At 38.7% G+C, this 22,771-nt stretch overlaps 1 protein-coding gene across 3 annotated transcripts; it reads left to right on the forward strand.

Moving 5' to 3' along the window:
* Positions 1-112: 112 nt before the first annotated feature.
* On the forward strand, positions 113-21,098 carry ccdc186 (coiled-coil domain-containing protein 186). 3 transcript variants are annotated; one of them, XR_013289229.1, is made up of 16 exons: positions 113-984; positions 2,402-2,528; positions 2,899-3,027; positions 4,666-4,878; positions 4,980-5,099; positions 7,229-7,333; positions 8,671-8,769; positions 11,493-11,579; positions 11,663-11,805; positions 12,632-12,887; positions 13,131-13,320; positions 15,661-15,753; positions 16,335-16,557; positions 17,985-18,204; positions 18,992-19,186; positions 19,253-21,098. XR_013289229.1 is itself a non-coding variant. In XM_077551018.1 (15 exons), exons 1-15 carry the CDS (start codon positions 113-115, stop codon positions 19,073-19,075), a joined length of 2,961 nt encoding a protein of 986 aa, XP_077407144.1. In that variant the 3' UTR covers positions 19,076-21,098. The 3 variants fall into 3 exon arrangements, 2 of the variants coding, with proteins under 2 accessions (XP_077407144.1, XP_077407145.1); XM_077551018.1 differs by having other exon boundaries at positions 18,992-21,098; XM_077551019.1 differs by having other exon boundaries at positions 15,661-15,741; positions 18,992-21,098.
* The last annotated feature ends 1,673 nt before the right edge of the window (positions 21,099-22,771 follow it).

Below are 22,771 nucleotides of genomic sequence, written 5' to 3' on the forward strand. Positions count from 1 at the left end.
TCTAGGTATTATAGGTTGAATAAATAGCCTGAAACAATATTGGCACCCTTCAGTCTCCCACTAAATTATTCCTCTCCCTCTAATTTGCCAGATTTGATGCATAGAAGGCACCATGGAGCAACCTGATCCAGCCTCGGATGCACACATGACGGAGGGGTCGGACGTGGACTTGATAGGCGAGTTCCCGCCAGTGCAGCAGCTCCAGAACTGCACATCTAAAGGAGAAAAACAAGAACCCACGTCCGATGATTGTATAGCAGATGAATGTGTGCACACAAAAGGTGACTTCATCGAAGCTAATACCGATAGTTTTTCAACGGCAAAGATAGAACGACAAAAAGGAGGGGGTGAGCCGGCCTCGGATGACGACTGTGATAGTATTACATGTTCAACAGAAGAGGAAAAGCCGCCACCTGTTTTAAATGAAGGCTGTTTGGTGGCCCCGGGTGATGCCGTTGAAAGCTCCCCCTCCGTCGAAGCTGTATTGACTTTTGACGAAGACAACGATTCTCCGAACGGCGGGGAGCCGTCACCACCGAGCCACAATGGATTAACCGAGAGTCCGCCATCCCCGTCAATCCACGGCACTTCCCAAAACTCACCCCCCGACTCCACGGCCGCCGCACCGGGCATCTCCAACGGCCCCTCCACCCCCACCTCGGACACCGTCAGCTCCTCGCCGGCCTCCAGCCCTCAAAGCGGCGCCGACATGTCAGCGCCCTCCGATTCTACGTCCAGCCCGTACGACACGGACTGCAGCCGGAAGCTGATTTCACAGATCCAGCGGTCGCTGTCGCAGGAGTCTCTGTTGGACGAGCTCGAGTCGGAGCTGATGACCTGTCAGATTCCCGGAGTTGGAAGAGAGGGCGGGAGGAAAGGAAGCCCACCCGTCAATGGGGTCCCTTCGGAGCAGGAGGACTGCATGTTGGTTTTTGAGAAGTGCGTCCAGTACAAGTATGCGCAGCAGGAGAAGTCCATCCAGAGGTATATACTCTTCTAAAATGTTCATTTTTGTCTGAACTGTTTATTAGTTTCGCAGCTTTTTTGACATTCTATTCCCACTTAGAGCAGGGGTCAGCAACCTTTCCTGTCAAAAGAGCCATTTTAGGCCAAATAAATAACAAAAAAGACATTTTAACATTGTGATGAAGGAAACAGTGTGTTAGGGTTAGTCTAATCTACTGAGTGCCCCGGTGTTAGTTTTTTTTTTAATATATTGTTTTTTAATTTATAATGTTTTTCATACATTTGTAGATTTTCTGCCTTTCTGTCAAATTTCAGATTTTTTTAAAAAATTTTGGGGACATTTATTGGTAATTTTCAGGATTTCTTTTTTTGTTTTTGGACATTTTATGGTTACTTTTTGAACATTTTCTTTCCTGTCTTTTCTTCTTTTTTTTTTTTTAATTTTTGGGCTATTTGATGGACATTCTATGGTAATTTTCTGCTTTTCCTCAGTTTTATGGCCACTTTCTGGACATTTTTAGACAATTTAAAAAACGTTGTCATCTCCTTTTCGTGTCTCTTAATCTGACAATTAAAAAATTTGGACGCTGAAATTTTTTGATTATTTAATTATTATTAAGTCTAAATAATTAACTCATTCACTGCCATTGACGGCTATAGACGTCATAAATTCATTCGAACTATTTCTATTAGTTTAACATTTTTTCCACTTGTTAATTTTTTTTTGTTGAGTATGAAAATCTATAAAAGAATATTGCACATTTTTAATTATTATTAAGTCTAAATAATTAACTCATTCACTGCCATTGACGGCTATAGACGTCATAAATTCATTCGAACTATTTCTATTAGTTTAACATTTTTTCCACTTGTTAATTTTTTTTTGTTGAGTATGAAAATCTATAAAAGAATATTGCACATTTTTAATTATTATTAAGTCTAAATAATTAACTCATTCACTGCCATTGACGGCTATAGACGTCATAAATTCATTCGAACTATTTCTATTAGTTTAACATTTTTTCCACTTGTTAATTTTTTTTTTTGAGTATGAAAATCTAGAAAAGAATATTCTACATTTAGAACAGATATAAAATGTATGATTAATCGTGAGTTAAGTCATGCCATTAATTATGAAAATTTTAATCTCTCTTGTTAAAACATTCACAATGTTCAAACCTTCGTTAATTTTATAAAACAGGTACATTACCGTAAAAAAAAAAGCCTGCAAAATTGCACTCAAAAGAAATCTGCATATTATAGCAAGGAAACACTATGTAAAAAAAAAAAAAATAATAATAATTTTGACAATTTTTTTTCCAGAGACCTAGAGGGAAAAAAACATTCAATTAAATGCCATATTTAAAAAAAATCCTCACCTTCACATTCCAATTTGTCGCATTTACGCATTAAGTCCAATTGGTGTGTTGTGAAGGTTGCTGGAGGAAAACAAGAGGCATCAGGACCTCATCTTGGGCATCTGTTCCGAGAAGGACAACATGAAGGAGGAGCTGAAAAAGAAAGCGGAGACCGAGAAGCAGCACTTGGGCACCATCACAAATGTTAGTGCCATTTTCTCATTTTCCTCTTGTTGTCTATTCTCACATTTTGATTTTCATTTACCACAACTTTCAGCGTTGAGGAGATCTTAGTAGTTTTATCTTTTTTTTTTTATGTAATAAAAAAAATGTATGTCTTTAAAGCCGTATCATACATCCGTGTTCCTCTTTGGCACACAAACTGTTTGGATTTTATCAGCACAAAAAGATTGACGCTAATCACACCCCAGACAAAATTAAGGCAGACACGGGCCTGCCGTGACGATATCAAAGAATCCGATATCGCCGCAGAGAAGCGGCACCGGCGGCCCGACTCATTCCCCGACAACACGTTTGTCCCGTTTACCATCCCCGTCTGCGTTTGTGCTGACAGTTGGAGGGCAGGGCTAAGGAGCTGCAGAGGGAGCTGAAGGAGACCCGGGACAAACTTATTCAGCAGGAACAGGCGGCGAAGGCTGGCCTGACGCGGATGCAGAAGGAGATGACCTACCGCCTGGAACAGGTGAAACCGGACGGACGCTGTGTTACGGCTCTTTGAGTCACGTTAAACCTGCTTTTTGATCCATTTGCCCCTTGGTTTACAGTAAATAGATACATGTGCTGATTTGAAAGTGGTTGTAGGAGTGGCGCAACCAGTCGTAACGTAAAACGTCTTTCTTTGTACCATTATTTATGCTGAATTTCTTCAAATTGGAGCCTCGGCCTCAAACGGGTTTTTTTCCCCCCCAAATGCAATTTCTGAAATAATCCTTGTCCAATAAATATAATTTGACATCTTTATTACTAAATGAATCCATCTTTTCAGCTCGACTCGATTACGCTACACATTTGCATACAATGTCACAGATACTTCCATATCCACTATAGTGCGGTTGTTAGAGTAAGAGTTAACTCTTTGACTGCCAGACGTTTTCAGAAAAGGGATGGCCGTGGGTGCCAGCCGATTTAAGCATTTTGACTGATCTTTCAAGGTCCACAGAAAATGTTGTGTTTGGACTATGGGAACACACATACGACCAAACGAAAGATTGGACTCTCATCTTTCATCAGAAAAAAAGAGTTTGTTTCTACCTTATTCCGTTTTTCAGTAATCAACAATAGAAAATGGTTAGTTTCACCTCTGTTTTGAAACAAACGTCTTTTAACGTCTTTGGCACTCCTCCCTAGGATTTTACTAAACGTTATTTAACGTTTTTGGCAGTCAAAGAGTTAAAGCACACAACTTTTTCTTTTTTTATTTATCATCCAACTACAATTAATAATGAGTAATTTTCACATCATTTATCTTTCTATTTACTTTCTAAGCATTCCACACGCTTTTATTAGCTTTTAGCATTCCCGTGCAATTTTTGCAGAAATTGCACTTTTTCTAGTTACCTTTTATTATCACACTCGATTACTCGATACATTTACAAACAATACTCACAGATACTTCCATGGCCACAATAGTGCGGCGGTTAAAGCACATGACAGGCATGTGGAAGGTTCTGGGTACGATTCCCGATTTAAAGCTCCTTAGTGTTAATGCTGTTTTCTTTTTATTTATCAGCCAACTACAATGAACAATTAGTCATTTTCACGTAATGTATCTTTTGATTTACTTTCTAAGCATTCCCACGCAATTTCTACAGAAACTGCACTTTTTCTAGTTACTTTTATGATTACTACCAAATACCAAGTTACCAACACGTCATGAGCAGATTTGTCATCTGTAAGCGGCCAGTCGATTTTAAACAGCAAATTATGCATTAAAATAAAAGCTATTAAAATTTTGTGCAATTCAGTGTTTTTTTTGTTGTTGTTTGTTTTTTGCATTGTGCTTAACTTTAGTAACCAGAAAGATAAAGTTTTAGCACGTCAAACTTGTTATTGGAAATAATCACCTGTAAAGCAAATAGGCATTTTTCATCCAGAACCGTGCACACTTCAGTTGGAGTTTTTTTTTTTTTTTTTTTTTCCTCTCTTCACACCCAATGAGTTTTAATTTCACCGTCCATTGAACAATAAGAGCTCGAGTAGAACGGCTTTTATCACATATCGCCTGCGAGAGGTTTAAAAAGTCTTGGGGGGGGGGGGGGGGTGAACACTTCGCCTGAGCTAACTGCTTGTATCTCAAAAAAGGTGTTACTCTCCCTTTCAGGCGAACAGAAAGTGTGACGAAGCGCGGCAAGAAAAGGAGACCATGGTGATGAAATACGTCCGCGGGGAGAAGGAGGGCCTGGACCTGAGGCGAGACAAGGAGAGCTTGGAGAAGAAGCTGCGCGAGGCCACAAAGGAAGTGGACCGCCAGGCCCTGCGAGGGAACCAGCTGGCTCAAGAGCGAGGCCGTCTGCAACAGCTGTGCGACGCCAAGGTCGGCCCTCCTTTCGTTTTCCGGAAATGATCGTTTGACCGGGAAGTCGAAGATGTTTCGCTCCCGCGGTCGTTGCATTGCGTTTGCTTGGTCGTTCTCAGGAGGGCGAAGTCGGCCGGCTGACGCGCGAGGTGGAAAAGTTGAAGGAGGAGAACAACTCTCATCTTATCAAGGTCAAATGGGCGCAGAACAAACTCAAGAGTGAGGCCGATGCCCACAAGGCAAGTGGCTTTTTTTTTGTGTTTTTTTGTTCGGGCATGGACATTAACTCATTCACTGCCATTGACGGCTATAAACGTCAAAAATTCATTTGAACTATTTATTACTATTAGTTTAAAAAAAAAAAACACTTTTGTTAACAAGAGTATGAAAACGTAAACACAAAATGTATTGTACATTTTGAGCAGATATAAAATTTGTGATTAATCGTGAGTTAACTAGTGAAGTCATGCGATTAATTCCGAAAACATTTTATCGCCTGACGCCCCTAATTTTTAATAATCTTTTTTCTTTTCATTTTATAATCTTTTCTCTTTTAATTTTATCATCTTTTTTTTTTTAAGATTATAAAATTAGGGGCGACAGGCATTTTAAATTTTTAATTGTAATTAATCGCATGATTTTACCAGTTAACTAACGATTAATCACACATTTTAATGTACAATAAAAAAAATTCTAGGTTTTCATACTCTTGTTAACAAAAGTGTGGAAAAAAAGTTTTAACTAATAGAAATAGCTAAAATGATTTTTGGACGTTTATAGCCGTCAATGGCAGTGAATGAATTAAAAAAGAAAACAAGATTATTTAAAATTTGGGGCGTCAGGCGATTAAAATTTGAAATCATAATTAATCGCATGACTTCACTAGTTAACTCAGGATTAATCTGTTCTAAATTTACAATCATTTCTTTTCTAGGTTTTCATACTCCCGTTAACAAAAGTAGAACAAAATGTTAAACTAATAGAAAGAATTTTTGACGTTTATAGCCATCAATGGCAGTGAACGAGTTAATATTAAATTTGAGTTGTTTAAATGTTTTTTTTTATTTTAAAACGACTAATTTAAAGCCAGACTTGTCCATTCGGACATACACGCGTCGTCGGCCGCTGAATAAAAAACAATGTCGGCGCACGCGAGACTGTGAGCATCCAGTTGGGTCGCGTCTTCAGCAAAGTGGCAGTGAGCTACCTTCGTCCTTTGGAGGTCAGATATGATGCAAAAAATACAATTGTTTGCAGGAAAGCTGTTGCCGTTAAAGTTAAGAGGAGAAAATAATGGACTTTCTTGACTCGTGAAATTTGCCACTGACTTCTGAAGGTTTGTGTTTTCTTTGTGTGAATGTGCTTTAAGCAGTTGTGTTACAATTAGACCTCGCAGGGGTACATTACGGTTGCTATTTTTGATATTTGTTTACATTTCAATTGTGGAAAAAAAAGGTGGCTTCAATATTAAATTCAGTATTTAAAAAAAAAAAAGTGATATTATTCCGTAGGACCAATCACAAATCTATTGTTCGGTAATTATTTTTTTATTTCTTTGAAATATCGTGGTATAATTTTTCCTAGTCCTAATCGTGATTTCAATTATTACTAATTAATTAATCGTAATTAATATTTTCTTCTCAAGTATTTTCTAACCTGAATCTGCCACTGACAAAGATGACATGATTTGTAGTAAATACTCACAAATAGAATTTCATTTTCCCGTTTTCACTTCATCTCATTCCAACGCTTTTGTCAAAATAATGTAAAGCATGAATGAGAAAACAACAACCTCAATCTGTATATTTTTATCACCCGGTGAATATGCGCACTTATGCTAATGAAATGTTTATTTTTGAAAAGCAATCAAGAATCATAAGCGTTGACGTGGTTAATTAAATTGCCTCGACCTTCATTTCCAGGCAACATTTTGAAACGCGGTTTTGATGTGTATTGTCTTCGTTTCGATGTTTAAATAAGGAGCGTTTTGAAATTGCGCCAGCTGCTGACAAAAGCATGATTAGTTGCGTATATTTTTCGATTTGATTGGCAATCTGAAATGGGATGAAAATTACACAGTGAGGTCGGAGCTATTTCTTGATAATGATAATGTTTTATTTATTTATAACCTCCCCGGGGAAAACTTACACGGCAAACATCTTTCCGTGTCCACACGCGCGCACACACACAAAAATGGATATCATTAAATGCAACTACGACTTCAGGCTAACTAAATGATCGCTGAAGCAATCGTATTAATGTGCGCGGCTTCACAGACGTGAATCAAATGAGAATCGATGTATGCCAGAGACTGTCCCTCAAAACGAATGAATCATGTTTTCCATCTGTCTCTCCTGTCTGTGCGCAGGAGTCAAAAGACAAGCTGAGGGACATCACGTCCAAACTGACGCAAGCCAAAGAAGAGACGGAGCAGATCCGCAAGAACTGCCAGGACATGATCCGAACATACCAGGTCGGGAACACATTTTTGTATTCTGTTTATTTAAAAACAGGGCGAAATGCAATCTGTTCTATGACGCTTGGGCGACCTTCCAACTGAAGAAAAAAATAAAATAATTCCCATTGAGCTCAATTATAATTGGAATAATATGTTCCAAAGGCTGTGCACTTTGAACGTTCTTAACTGTCATTGTATTCTATATATTTGCTTTCATTTTCATATTAGTGGTGTCAGGCGATTAATTTTTTCTTCATTGCATGACTTCAATAGTTAACTCACGATTAATCGCACATTTGCATATCTGTTCTAAATACTCTTGTTAACATAAAAGTCGGAAAAAATGTTAAACTCATACAAATATGGCTGCATCTTTTAGTCATTGATACAGTAATTTCTGCCACTAGAGGGCATATGTGCATTCGTAAGACATTGGTGACCGCTCAGTGTATTTTTCTTTTCATATTAAGAGCTATTTAATCTTTAACAGGAAGTAACTTGTAGAATTCTGCACATTTTTAACTCATTCGCTGCCATTGACGGCTATAGACGTCAAAAAATCATTTGATTATTTCTATTTAACTTTTTTTTCCATTTTTGTTAACAAGAAGTATGAAAACCTAGAATTTTTTTTTGTCCATTTAGAACAGATGTAAAAATTTCTGATTAATCGTGAGTTAACTAGTAAAGTCATGGGATTAATTACAAATTTAAATCACTTGATACTCCTAATTTTTAATCTTTTCTTTAAAAAAATAAAAATTAATAAACATTTTTTTTAAAGAAAAGATTATTAAAAAATTTGGGGCATCAGGCGATTAAGACATTTTAATAATCTTTTCTATAAAAAAAGAATAAACTTTTTTTTTTTTTTTTAAGAAAATATTATTAAAAATTAGGGGCGTCAGGCGATTAATTTTTTTAATCGTAATTAATCACATGACTTCACTAGTTTATCCCAATTTTTAATACAATAAAAACAATTCTTGGTTTTCAAACTCTTGTTACCAAAAGTGAGAAAAAATGATAAACTAATAAAAATAGTTCAAATTAATTTTTGACGTCTATATTAATGAAAAGCAGTTTAAGCAAATAAATGATGCATTTTTACTTAACAATTTCCTCTCAAATACAAAAATATTCGTGAACCCGAGTGAGGATAAGCAGTGTAGAAAACCAATGGGCTGTTTAATTAAATGATTTTTGCTGCAGTTTTCACATGCGCCTTGCGGTGGTGGTAAAGAGCTGCTTTCTTCTGCGTCTTAATTAATGAATAAAGAACAATGGCGGTGGATATGAGGGCAAGACGATGATTGACGGGGGCGGGTCTTTTGTTATTATTCGTCCTACAGGAATCGGAAGAGATCAAATCAAATGAGCTGGATGCTAAACTGAGGGAGACCAAAGGAGAATTAGCGAAACACAAGCAGGAACAAACGGACCAATTAGAGGTGAGAGCATTTTGTATGCAACGAAATGATTCCCGCATCTACATCCTGGTTACACATTTATATTAAATGGAAATCAACACCTGATAGTCATATTATTTATTGCTGGTCTTGAAGCACAAAACCGTTCCAGAGGCTTGAACAAAAAATGATACGCATGTGCACAAGCATGGACTTAATCCAAACACAATGGCCTGGTTTTTTTGTTGTTAGTTTTTTTCACCCCCGCCATCATCATCCTTTCTAAAAGGAAGGACACTTTAAAAATAAATGGCCTAGAAATAATCAATATGAAGCAGAGCATCCGGACAGCAAGCCCAGAAGACATCACCCACTTCCTGTCTTCCCGCCGCCTCGCTCATTTGCCCCCCAAAAGCCTCAAATTGAAACGCATAAATAGAAAGCTCTTAAAAGCTGCCGTCATTTTCAGTTAGCTGTCAACGTTCCAATTTAAAACGCGCGTCTTCCCAACCTTCGCGTCGAATACAAACATTGCTTTTCCTTGATTTGATATTGCCTCCGTTCTGAGAAATATCGCCGCTGAAAAAATGTATTTAAAAAAAAAAACGCAGATTTTCTTCCTTTATCATAGTTCACTATGCTCAAGAGACATCATAAATTATACAAAACAAAACTCCCATTAGCATTGAAATAAGCACGCAAGTCCTGAATTAACGGAGCAAATAGGAAATAGGTTTTGCTCCGTCTCATTTGGTGGCAGGTTGTCGTGGATACCGCGGCCCGCTAATAGCTTCTTGGAAAAGTTGACTCTCACCAGTCCTGTTAATGGCTTTGTTTAAAAGATGAGGCGAAACATCATTGCACGTCGCTTTCATGTTGGTGTCGAGCGCGCCGCACCACACAAACAATTTCACCGATTACAATGAAAAATAAAACGCTTCGTTATATGAGAACTGCGCAAATCATGTTGCGAGATGAATTTTGAGAATTATTTGCTGTTTCGTGTCTATATTTGTTTTTGTTGTTTTTTTTTAGATCTACTTTTTTATTTATTTTTATTTTACGTTAATTAACTCATTCACTGCCATTGACGGCTATAGACGTCAAAAATTCATTTGAACTATTTCTATTAGTTTAACATTTTTTACCCCACTTTTGTTAACTCTTTGACTGCCAGATGTTTTCAGAAACGGGTTGTCCCCAGTGCCAGCCGATTTAAGCATTTTGACTGATCTTTCAAGGTCCACAGAAAATGTTGTGTTTGGACTATGGAAACACACATACTACCAAATGAAAGATTGGACTCTCATCTTTCATCAGAAAAAAAAGTTTGTTTCTACCTTATTCCGTTTTTCAGTAATCAACAATAGAAAATGGTTAGTTTCACCTCTGTTTTGAAACAAACGTCTTTTAACGTCTTTGGCACTCCTCCATAGGATTTTACTAAACGTTATTTAACGTTTTTGGCAGTCAAAGAGTTAATAGTGAAAATCCACTAATTGATGTCATAAAATATGTAAAAAATAAAATAAAAATGCCTCTGACTAATATATAATTGTGCTCGAAAATGATATTTTATTTTATTTTTTTAAATATGTTACAATATGTTTTTTTGTTCCAGTAAAATAATCCACACGTTGATATAAATATTTTGTATGAGGAAAAATTATATTGGTCTTCAGTTTTGATGTGCACGATATTCTTAAAAAGATGTCCCCATTAAAATTTTGCAAGAATCCACACATTGATGGTGTCATAAAACAAATGAAATAATCACTTAAAAGTTGGGCCCGACCGATGCATTGTTTTTTTTAAGACGATGCCGATACCGGTTTTTGACAGAAAAATACCAATTACCTATTAATCTGCCGATATTTTTTTTAAATGTATATAATGCAGAAAATCTTTTTTTTTTAATACTTATTAATAAAAAATATGAATGTGAAATAATAATAGAATATACAAAAAAAAAAACAGGAAGAACAAATACTGGCTGTTCCTGTGCGTTTTGGCCTCTTGGGGGCAGTGTGGTGCCGTACACAAGTGAGTACCAGAAGAAAGTTACGATTGAATTCTCATTTTTCTCAAAGTGGGAAGAATTTGTGCCTTTAACGTAGTGTTATCTTACTATGTGTTCCCTACAACATTTGTGTGTGAATATTCGTTATTTGAAGGAAAAACACTGCCAAAGTCGATGCTAACTTCCGGTTAGCATTTGAATGGGATCCTCCCTTCGCTTTTATCATTAGCGCTAGGCTAGTGATGTTTTAAAAACAAAGCATGTTTTGTATTTAAATATACAGTGGATGTTATTTTTATTGTCGTGTGTTTAGTTTTACAGTTAACTCCTACTGGGATGTCATTAACAACAGAATAACATACGCTACACACTAGCCTGTTGCTAATGCTACGCAAACAAAATGGTGCAGTCAGGGCTTTTTCGCAGTGTGGGAAACTTCGGTTTTCTTCGATGATAACGTTTTAAGGGGAAAATAAATGGCTAATTGGCCGATTAGTTTGAAGGGCAATAATCGGCAGATTATAATCGGGCCCTACTTAAAAGACAGATTTCAATCAAATTTCCTCTGATTGGAAGTTGACTTTTCTTTGTGAAATACAAACTTAATTTGAAAATTCCCACTTTTTGGCTTTGATTTGTTGTGGGGTTTTTTTCGGATATTTTATTCCTTTTTTTTGTCCGTAAGACGCTCAAGTGCCCTTCTTTTTATAAGACAGCAAGGTTGAGAGATTTGCGACTATTGCAGGTACATCGCGTGAAAGCCAAAGAGCTGGACGACCTGAAGAGGAGTTACAAGGAGAGCATGGATGAGCTGGACACGCTTCGCACCAAGGTTTGTGTCGCGGCGCACGCCGCTCGGCCGCGTCATACCATCGCCGCCGCCGCCGCCTCCAACCTGCTTGTCACGCTCTCCAGTTAAAGTGTCTGGAGGACGAACGCCCGCGCTGGGAGGACGAGCTGAGCAAGTACCGGGAGATCATCAACAGGCAGAAGGCCGAGATCGGACGCCAGCGGGACGAGCTGAACAAGATGGCCGCGCTGCAGGAGGAGCATCAACGGTAGCTACGCACGTCATGCGCTTATCTATGGAGGACCAAAACTGCCAAAATTGAAGTCAAGTATATAGTGAAAATAAAAACGGATATGAAAAATATAGTTAAAAAATTAATATAAATGGAAATAAAAACAACGCAAGTAAAAATTCTGATAAAAATAAATAAATAAAAATCCATGTGGAAATACACAAATAAATAAAAGTAAAAATACAAAAATAAACTAGATTTAAAAAATAAAAATGTAAAAATACTTGTGGAAATAAATACAAAAATACACAAAAGCAAAATAATACAAAAATAAAAAACGAGATAAAAAAATGAATATAAAAATACATGTGGAAATAAATATTAAAATAAATAAGTAAATAAAAAATGAGTCAAACAATAAAAATGAATATAAAAATCAATGAATAAAAAAAATAAATAAACATAAATATTAAATATCAAGCAAGAAATAAAAAACGCTCTTTTCTCACATTTATTTATTTCATGCTTGAAATAATATTAAAATGAGGGGGCGGCCCTAAGTGTTTCTTGGGTTGGATTCTGCCGTTGCAAATTGCCTTTCAATAGTCGAGTGAGCGGGTCGGCAAACAAGGAAGTCTCGCCGCTCCAGCAATGGACACAACTATCTTGTCCACTGTCACAAGTCGCAATTATTGTTTTTAATTATTTTTACATTTATTTATGGATCATTTTTTTCCGTTTTTATTCCCATTTATATCAATTTTTTTGAATTATATATTTTTATATCTGTATTAATTTTCACTTTCATTTATTTTTCCATTTTCCATCTCCGGCTGATTGTTTGAACGCGATGTACGGGCAGGGACCAGCAGGAGCTCACGTCCCGCTGCGACGAGGTGGACTCGCTGAACGGCCAGATGGCCGACCTCCAGCGGGACGTGTGGGGCAGCAGGGAGCGCGAGGCCGAGCTGCTGGGCTTCACCGAGAAGCTCAGCAGCAAGAACGCGCATTTGCAGTCGGAGAGCAACGCCCTGCAGTCCCAGCTGGATCAGCTCGGCGGCCGCTTCGCCGAGCTGCGGGCCAAGCTGGAGGAGACAAACAGTGCGCTGGACGACAAGGTTGGGAGCGCTCGCTTAGTGCTTAAGTGGGTGCTTAGTTGTTCATTAGCATAACATCTGAACAGGTGCATAGTATAATAATAGTGATGTTTACTGCCAAGACATCACAAATGACGCTAATCTCAACATTAGTTCCACCTGCACCATCTTAACGAGACCCAATTAGAACCGTATCGGGGGAAAAAAAAATGCCCCCCATTTTAGATTGGCTAATATCTCCTCCATCTGTCGGCCATCTTGCAGTCGCGGCGGCTCAAGCAGGAGGAGGTGCTGAGGCAGCAGGAGGTGCGCGGCCTGCAGGAGGAGAGGACGGCGCTGCAAGGCGAACTGAGCCGGCTCAAGACGCGAGTGGACGAGCTGCGGGACGAGCTGGTGACTCAGAAGAGGAAACAGGCGGCCAACATCAAGGACCTGACAAAGCAGCTAACGCAAGGTCAGGAAATAACCTTGAGTTCGGCACGCGTAATAAGCGTGTCCTTTTAATGCGGGGATTATCGTAAACTCTCTGGGTGCAGTGATCCTTACAGGGGGGGGCGATTTTTATTTTATTTATTTATTTATTTATTTTACATTGCTGCATAAGCCACTGAGAGCTAGCGTGGGCTAACTCCCATTTTTGTTGTTTTTAATTTAAGTACAGAAATGAATAGAGGTGTTAAAAAAGAAACTTTTTTTTTTGGAAAGAAAAAGTCAATGTTATTACAAATTCAAATTTGTTTTTTTTTAAAGGAAAAATATTCTTGATTTAACTCTTTGACTGCCAAAAACGTTAAATAACGTTTAGTAAAATCCTATGGAGGAGTGCCAAAGACGTTAAAAGACGTTTTGTTTTTTTTTTCAAAACTGAGGTGAAACTAACCATTTTCTATTGTTGATTACTGAAAAACGGAATAAGGTAGAAACAAACTTTTTTCTGATGAAAGATGAGAGTCCATAGTCCAAACACAACATTTTCTGTGGACCTTGAAAGATCAGTCAAAAATGCTTAAATCGGCTGGCACCCACGGCATCCCTTTTCTGAAAACGTCTGGCAGTCAAAGAGTTAAGAGTGAGCAAAGTTGTATTTTAGAAATATTATAACAATAGTTTAACGAGGGAATATTCATATTTTAGCAAACGGTTTTACAAATATAAAACTTGTAATAAAAAATTCATCCTGAAAATATGTATTTGGCCGTAAAAATATTCTTGAAAAATTCTGACTTTTTTTCCTCGACTATATTCATGAAATAAACCTTTGTTGAAAAAAAAAAAAGAGAAGACTTTCTTCATACAGAGATTTCTGTTATTATACATCCCTTTTTTGTAATTGAAAAGATGCACCACATTTTTTTTTAAAGGAAAAACATATTCTTGATTTTTCCAAGAAAAAAAGTGAGGTTGACAAAGTTGTATTTTTCAAAGTTAAATTTGAAATATTATAGCGATATCAAAGTTTCATGAGGGAATATTCAAATTTTAACAAATGATTTTTTACAAAAATACAACTTGTAATAATAATGCCGTTCATCCTGAAAATATGTATTTGGTCTCAAAAATATTCTCGAAAAATTCAGACTATTCGTGAAATAATAAACCTTTGTTCTTAAAAAAAAATTGTGATTATACATCACAATTTAAGGCTGCTCGACTATGAAGAAAATATTAATTACTGTTATTTTGATAATAATTGAAAATCAATATTGGGACGATCATTTATTTTTTGGTACAAAATTTAAAATCAGTTCCTTTTGGATTAAAAACATTTATTAAATTCATTATTTTAAAAGGTGCAAATGTATAAATGTAAACAACACAAAATTAGTATTTTTTTTTTCTTTTTTGACGATTATGCAGATTTTGTAAGTGTGGAGTGTAAAAATTTTTATTAACTCATTCACTGCCATTGACGGCTATAAACGTCAAAAATTCATATGAACTATTTCTATTAGTTTCACATTTTCCCCCCACTTTTGTTAAGAGTATGAAAACCTGGAATTAGTTTCTCTAGTCACATACGCCAAGTTCAGCTTTTCGATGACGTATGCACGTGATGTGCATCCATGCAGAGAAGCTAGTTCAGGTTTCCCGAAGGCAGCCTGTGATCATTCCTCTTAGTTAAGCTAATCTTTCTCGACTTTTTTTTTTCTTTTTTCTCCAAGCTCTTCTTAGCTTAGTATGCACTCTCTCAACCTGCATTACTTTTATTCGAGCAGACGTGAGGAAAGTAATTGGACTTCGCTTTGGCATGAATTTAAATGTAAGGATTTGAAATGCGCGTGATTGAAGCGTGTTATGAATAATGAATACAGTGACGGAAAAGGTTAAGGTAATTTGGTGAGGAATAAAAAATAATAAAAATAAATGCTCAGGTTCAGATGGAAATAGATTGATGCCTAGAGTGATAATCAGTAGAGTGCAGACCTCCTAAGGCAGAACAATCCTTTTTTGATGAGGACAAAATTGCCCTGCTGTTTCAACTCATTGTTTTTTTTAAAGCATTTGGGGGGGGGCTATAAGTCAAGATTCGAAGTTACAAGAGTTCTGTCTCGAATTGGTGATCAAGCTCACAAAATGATGTTCAGTTTAGTCATTTGAGGTTTTTATATGACTATTATCTCTTTGACTGCCAAAAACGTTAAATAACGTTTAGTAAAATCCTATGGAGGAGTGCCAAAGACGTTTGTTTCAAAACAGAGGTGAAACTAACCATTTCGTCAAACGTCTGGCAGTCAAAGAGTTATTACACAAAGTAATATATACCCCCCCCTTCCCCCCTTTTCTTTTGTCTCAGCACGAAAGCGGCTGGAGCAGGTCGAGAACGGGGGATGCGACCGCGACGGCGGCAGCATGGGCAGCCGGTCGAGTTCCTCAGGTGCTTCACCTGGTTTGTCACAAATCTTTCATCACACCAGATTCATTAACTCATTCGCTCGAAGCCATTTTCACTGAAGCAACCCCCCTTCGCTCCTGGCTTGTTTTAACTGGATTTGGACTGATTTTGCGAGGTCCACGGAATATTCTGTTCTATTGCTTTAAAAACATGGAACCTACCAAAAGAAAGATTAGAGTCTCTTCTTCATCAGTTTCCGTTTTGCAGCAATTAGCATTACAATATAGCTAAGTTTCATCATTATTCATCAATATATTTAGAATTGTGAGTAAACAAGATTTTTTCAACATGGCCTTGGTTGATCTCTTATACTCTCCAGCCACCTGCTGGCCATTTTTTGTAGTAACTACCATTGCTTCAGTTCAGAAGCTGCATCAAAGCCTTCTGTATGTTCTAGCATAAATTTTTTTTTAAAAAAAAACGTATAAATGCGTTTTTGGGAGTGCAGGACAAAGTATTAAAAAAACGTATTTATACATTTTGGGGTTTGAATGAGTTAAAGAAGTTCACCATGAAGTCCCAATCCCATTTTATTTTGTGACAATTGGATGAAATAAGCCGTTACCTCCCACAAGGCTCGTTGAACGCGCGGCACGGGGGCGGCGGCGGCGGCGGCGAGGAGCGCTCGCCGGAGAGCCACTCGGTGATGGTCGTGGACAGCTTCCCGGAAGTGGACAAGGCCGTGCTGGTGGAGCGCATCGTCCGACTGCAGAAGGCGCTGGCCCGCAAGCAGGAGAAACTTGAGTTCATGGAGGATCACATCAAGCAGCTGGTGGAGGAGATTCGGAAAAAGACCAAGTGAGTGTCGAAGGACGAGGATGGGACAAATCAATGGATTCGTACTGACATTTGTTTATTTATCATAATATGCATTGTTCCCTCGTTTTTCGCTGGGGTTACGTCCCCAAAAAATACCCGCGATAAATGAAATCCACAAAGTTACGTTTTACATATATCATGCGCTTTCAATACTATAAGAGTAAATATGGGATAACTTATGTACATTTATTCTAACCAAACCAGTATTAGTATGAAATGAATGCAACTCTCTGCATATCAACCCCCTCCTGATTGGCCACTTTCATTGACCTTGAAGGACATCATATGCCGAGACGCATTAATAATAAGACCCCCCTTCTCCCCAACACGCTAACACGGACACTAATAAATTCGTAACGGCCGTGGCCTCGGGAAAGAAAAAAAAAAAGTGCGTGAAGGACGCCCGAGTGGACCGCTGCCAAGACACGGGTGGAGGGGGGGGGAGCGGGGAGTCCCCGCCCCTCCCCTAATCGACTCTCATAGCCGCCGCCGCTAAATCCGTTTCAGTGTAATGAGTTAAATCCATTGATTAGCAAATGGCCTATGAAAAAGAGTCCACCGAGGCGCGGTATCAGATTTGCTCTCGGCAAATAGTCGTCAATTGCCAACCGACATTACAATTCAGGGCAGATCCCACGCTCGGCCAGCTAAAAATAGCGTTGTGAAATTGTCAGTTGAGTGGCAAGGAGGCAGTGGGAGCTCTTTCCAGAGCATGGGTACGAATTTGCACTTTTTTCTTTTTTTGTTTCCCCTCCAGGACAACTTGGTGAATATCGGCTGGATGAAAATTTGAAATTGGGGCATTGGTAGTGCTGTCACTATTGTATATTTTTAGAATCGATTAATCTATCAATTATTCAATCGATTAATCGGATTCATTTTAATTTAGCGTTTTAATTGTGTGTATTAAAAATAAAAAGAAATTTCCGATTACTGTTTATTAACCAGTGATTGGTGTTTATTTAGTTTCCAACTTCGTATTTCCAACTTTAAACTTAATTCAAGTCTGATTTTATTAAAATAAATCAAATAAAATCTGTCCGTGTCTTTGTGATATAGAGTGCACCGTTGTGCTAATATCCCCCTTTGCTCCGTTGCATTCATTCGATATCCGTCCTTTTCTGCGTACTAGTCCAACGACTGTCTTACTTGTGCCACTTTTTGGCCGACTAGCACGACCTTAAAATAGATATTTAATAAACGCTGAAACGTCTTTTCATAAAGCCGCTTGAGCAGTTATTCGATATGCTCTCCATCCAGGATATCGAATAAATGCCGGAACAGCTTTCCATAAAGACATTTGAGCGTTTACTCAATATCCTTGACGTCCGTCCTTTTTGTCCTCATGAGTAGGACAACTTGTGCCTTCAGATGGATGTCCAAACTCTTCTTTCTCCTCCGCACAGAATCATACAGAGCTACGTGCTAAGGGAAGAGTCGGGCGCCCTGTCGTCGGAGGCGTCGGACTTCAACAAGGCCCACCTGAGTCGACGGGGGGGCATCATGGCGTCGCTGTACACCTCGCACCCGGCCGACAGCGGGCTCACGCTGGACTTGTCGCTGGAGATCAACAGGAAGCTGCAGGCAGTGCTGGAAGACACGCTGTTGAAGAATATCACACTCAAGGTAAGTTCAACAACAATATAGTCATTCGTGTAGTTAAGAGATCAAATGGTTGATTTATTACGATTAATGATTAAATGGTCGGACATGATGCCAGCGTGGATTCTCTAGTGGGGCTCGTCCGGATAACGGACATGCCCTACAGCCATATTTTTTTAATTGACCATATTTGAATGGACATGGTTTCCACCTGACAATGTCTATAACTAGAGCTGTCAAAATTAACCGATTAATCGACAAGTAATCGATTATGAAATTAATAGACAACTATTTTAATAATCGTTTGGAGCCTCTTTTTTTTTTTTAATGTCCAAATCCTCTGATTTCAATATTGATGATGTTTTTACTTAGGAAAACAATGACCGAACTGGTAACATAATACAACATCAATCTCCACCCACTTTTTTTTTTATTATTATTATTACTATATGAATACGAAGTATGAATAAAACACCAATCACTGGTTAATAAATGGTAATCAGGGAAAAAATGCTTTTATAATACACTTTAATGCAAATTAAAATGAATCCGATTAATCTATCGATTAATCGTTTCTAAAAATATTTGATAGTGACAACACTAAATTAATCCAATTAGTCGACTAATCGTTTGAATCGATAGATTTATCGATTCTAAAAATGAAAATTTGATAGTGACAGCACTAAAGCAATCCAATTAGTTGATTATTCGATAGATTAATCGATTAAAAAAATATTCATTCGATAGTGACAGGCAGTTCTAACTCTCTCTGTAGAATTCCAAACTCACTTCGGGGCTTTGCATTTTCCAGGAGAACCTTCAGACTTTGGGCGCAGAGATCGAGAAGCTGATAAAACAGCAGCGGGACCCCGTAGACGGAGCGAGGAGGAAGTAAGTTAAAGGACTACTGAGGACTATTTGAAGGACGGTCCTTTTTTAAAATGGACGCCTTGAACGCAACACATGAAGGACTCGCATAAATGTGCCAGTAGCATCCTTTTGGAGACCTCCTCCTCCTCCTCCTCCTCCTCCTCCTCCTCCTCCTCCTCCTCCTCCTCCTCCTCCTCCTCCTCCTCCTCCTCCTCCTCGTCTTCTTCCCGTCACCTTCCGACTTACTTGAATTGCTCTGTCAACTTTTGCACCGGTTTCGGTACGACGGCGTTTCCCCGCCGGGAGCCACGTGGCGATTCCTCTCCGGACGTTTGATGTCATACTGAATGTAGACTCGCTCGATTCTCACAAAAAAAAATGGACCAAATTTTTGTTTGTCTCCGGGTTCTCTTTTCAACAACGCCATCCGCCAAGTAAACCTCAAAAGCCAAACATATTTTTGAGAAGAAAAAAAAAAAACGGAGCACTCCATGTGTGAAGCGGCAGCCATTTTGTGACGCGGTGCAAGCATCTTACCCAAAAGCTCTTTAAAATGGAAGTACATGTATAAAATGCCTAAATGTGATTTATTTTAAATATTTTTTTTTGTTCTTGCATTATGATTTTAGTCTCATCGTTCCCGGCATTTATTGTTATTATTTTCTTGATTAAGATATTTTCGAACACTGCTGTTAATTGAAATGGACTTTGGAAGAATTACCTCAAACATTTTTGCTTTTTCCTCACGAGTCACAAGTTTGATTTCAATCACTTAAAATGTGGATTTTGATTATAATGAATCCGTTGAAGGTGCTGGATGTTGCCATTAAATGAACACTTTTCACCAAAAGTAGAAGAAAAAAAAATGTTTCTTTCAATATTTGCGCACGATTCACAAGCACAATTTTCCTCCTCCACAAAAAAAAAACGATTGTTTTTGGCTCTAGCTAAGACATGAGGCAACTTTTGCATTTCCTGTTTCCTCCATTTTGTTCAAAATAAAATGGATCAAGATTACAATACAATAAATTCACTGTTTTTTGCCGTCAATGGCAGCGAATGAGTTAAATGAGTCATTTTAAAATAAAAGAGGTGCAAATATATATACATTAAAACAACTCCAAATTTGTATTAATAATTTTATTTTTGTTTACAATTACGCAGATTTTTGAATTTCAATTAATTGCACAGCCAATGTTTGGAATGTCAATTAATTCATGCTTGACTTTTCTCGCTTAATAGAGAAATAGCTTAAATGTTGAGGTATTCTTGTCATTGTCTTTCTGGCGTCTCCTGCTTGTTTCGCTGCAAAAAAAAAATCAATCCAGGGACAAAGTGCAATGTGTGTCCTTCCCTTTTGGACTTTATTGTGTTTGCTATTCCGGGCCCAACCGACGTCTGCCAACGTTTTTGCTCACCTTTTTTTTTTTTTCCTCGGATTGCAGCGAGCGCGTTTGGTTTACTCCTCACGTTGCCTTTGATGATTGTTCCATTCGGCGGCGCGATCGCTCTTTGCTTTTAGGTCACACGCGCGCATGCCAGATGAAGGGGACGACGACCGGTCGATACAAAAAAAAAAAAAGGTCTTTCTTTGATCCCGTCCTCGCGCCGAGCCCGAGCTGTAATGTTTTAGATCAACATAATACACTCTCGTACGCGGATATCCCGCAAAAGTAGCCGGAACAGCGGAATTTACGCGCCGGTGGCTTTCATACAGAACCCAGCGAGGCGGGTTATTGCCACTTTCACGCGCTGAAATCGGGTCATTCGATGTGTGACGACATCGGCAACAACAATGATTTCAACATATGAGAGAGAGAATCAAATCCTTAAGGCGATGACAAGCGGCGTGAAAGGGGCTTAAATGGGATTCCCACCCCTCTAATTAAACATGATTAGGGTATCTTTGAACTGACGCCTGCAAAATGTGATTTATTATTGCTTTTTCTTTTTTTTCCCAAATCAATGTTTTGGTTCTGTGCAGAGGTGGCAAATCCAAGTCCAGAAAGTAAAAACCCTGCCAGAGTTTGGCCTTAGCCCTGATGCTAGCTAGCTCCCTAGCAGGTAAATGAGCACCATGGGAGCTAGCTAGTGAGCTAGCTAGCTAGCACCTGAAAGTAAAAACCCTGCCACAGTTTGGCTTTAGCCCCAGGTGCTAGCTAGCTCCCATGGTGTTCGTTTACCTGCTAGGGAGCTAACTAGCTAGGTAGCATCAGGGGTTAAAGCCAAACTGTGGCAGGGTTTTCACTTTTAGGTGCTAGCTAGCTATCTCCCTAGCTATCTCCCATGGGTGCTTACTTAACTGCTAGGGAGCTAGCTAGCTTCCACCTGAAAGTAAAAACCCTGCCACAGTTTGGCTTTAGCCCCAGGTGCTAGCTAGCTCCCATGGTGCTTGTTTTCCTGCTAGGGAGCTGGCTAGCTAGGTAGCATAAGGGGTCAAAGCCAAACTGTGGCAGGGTTTTTACTTTTAGGTCCTAGCTAGCTAGCTCCCTAGCAGGTAAACGAGCACCATGGGAGCTAGCTAGCATCAGGGCTAAGGCCGAACTGTGGCAGGGGTTTTACTTTTAGGTGCTAGCTAGCTATCTCCCATGGTGCTTACTTACCTGCTAGGGAGCTAGCTAGCTTCCACCTGAAAGTAAAACCCGTGCCACTGTTTGGCTTTAACCCCTGATACTACCTAGCTAGCTCCCATGGTGCTCATTTTCCTGCTAGGGAGCTAGCTAGCATAAGGGGATAAAGCCAAACTGTGGCAGGGTTTTTACTTTTAGGTCCTAGCTCGCTAGCTCCCTAGCAGGTAAACGAGCACCATGGGAGCTAGCTAGAGAGCTAGCTAGCATCAGGGCTAAGGCCGAACTGTGGCAGGGGTTTTACTTTCAGGAGCCAGCTAGTTAGCTCCCTAGCTAGCTCCCATGGTGCTCATTTACCTGCTTGGAGCTAGCTAGCTAGCTAGCATCAGTGGCAGGGTTTTTACTTTCTGGACCTGGATTTTCCACCTCTGGTTTTGTGCAATGATTTCAGCGGGCTTTGTCAGTATGGAATAGTCAAACTGTGATTCTAATATATATGTGTAGATACATTTGTAAATAGCGGATCATGTGTATATACAGTACAATATGCGTGTGTGTGCGTGTGGCTCCAGGGAATAAAATGACATGCGTCTTAACCTTGTGTAATGTTATTGTTGTTGATTTTGCTGTTTTCACCTGCAGTGAATGTCATGAAATGGAACAAGTGTGTGCGCCCGAGACAGATTTGTATTGGTTTTTGTGGACGAGGCAGATTTTGAGTCCTTTTCTCCTCAAAAGGAGCGCAGTCGGCAAAGCTGGAGGTCACACGGCACAGCGAGGATTTACTGCGCAACATCAAAACAAGTCAACGCACACGATTTTTTTTTCATGTCACCAATGTCTTACAAATGCACGTATGCCCTCTGGTGGCAGAAAAATGACCAACATAAATCAATATCGCAGTACATCTTTTTCATTTTAACTCAATTTTATGAATTACTATAAAATTAATGTATCAAAAGATGCAGCCATATTTCTATTAGTCTTTTGTTAACAGGAGTATGAAAACTTAGAAGAGAAAAATTTCATTGTACATTTAGAACAGATATAAAATTTGCAATTAACTATTGAAGTCAAGCGGTCAATTACGATTAAAAAATGTGATCGTCGCCTGACACCCCTAGTTTAATTTGAATAATTGGTTTACTTTCTTT

The sequence above is a fragment of the Vanacampus margaritifer genome, chromosome 18 (genome assembly GCF_051991255.1).
Source record: "Vanacampus margaritifer isolate UIUO_Vmar chromosome 18, RoL_Vmar_1.0, whole genome shotgun sequence".
In the NCBI taxonomy this organism is placed as follows: domain Eukaryota; kingdom Metazoa; phylum Chordata; class Actinopteri; order Syngnathiformes; family Syngnathidae; genus Vanacampus; species Vanacampus margaritifer.

Excerpts from the sequence above, each read along its gene's own strand:
- ccdc186 (XM_077551018.1), top strand. The coding sequence starts at position 113 with ATGGAGCAACCTGATCCAGCCTCGGATGCACACATGACGGAGGGGTCG. Across the intron at positions 11,580-11,662 it reads TGGACACGCTTCGCACCAAG|TTAAAGTGTCTGGAGGACGA; the intron begins GTTTGTGTCGCG and ends CACGCTCTCCAG. Across the intron at positions 16,558-17,984 it reads GAGATTCGGAAAAAGACCAA|AATCATACAGAGCTACGTGC; the intron begins GTGAGTGTCGAA and ends TCCTCCGCACAG.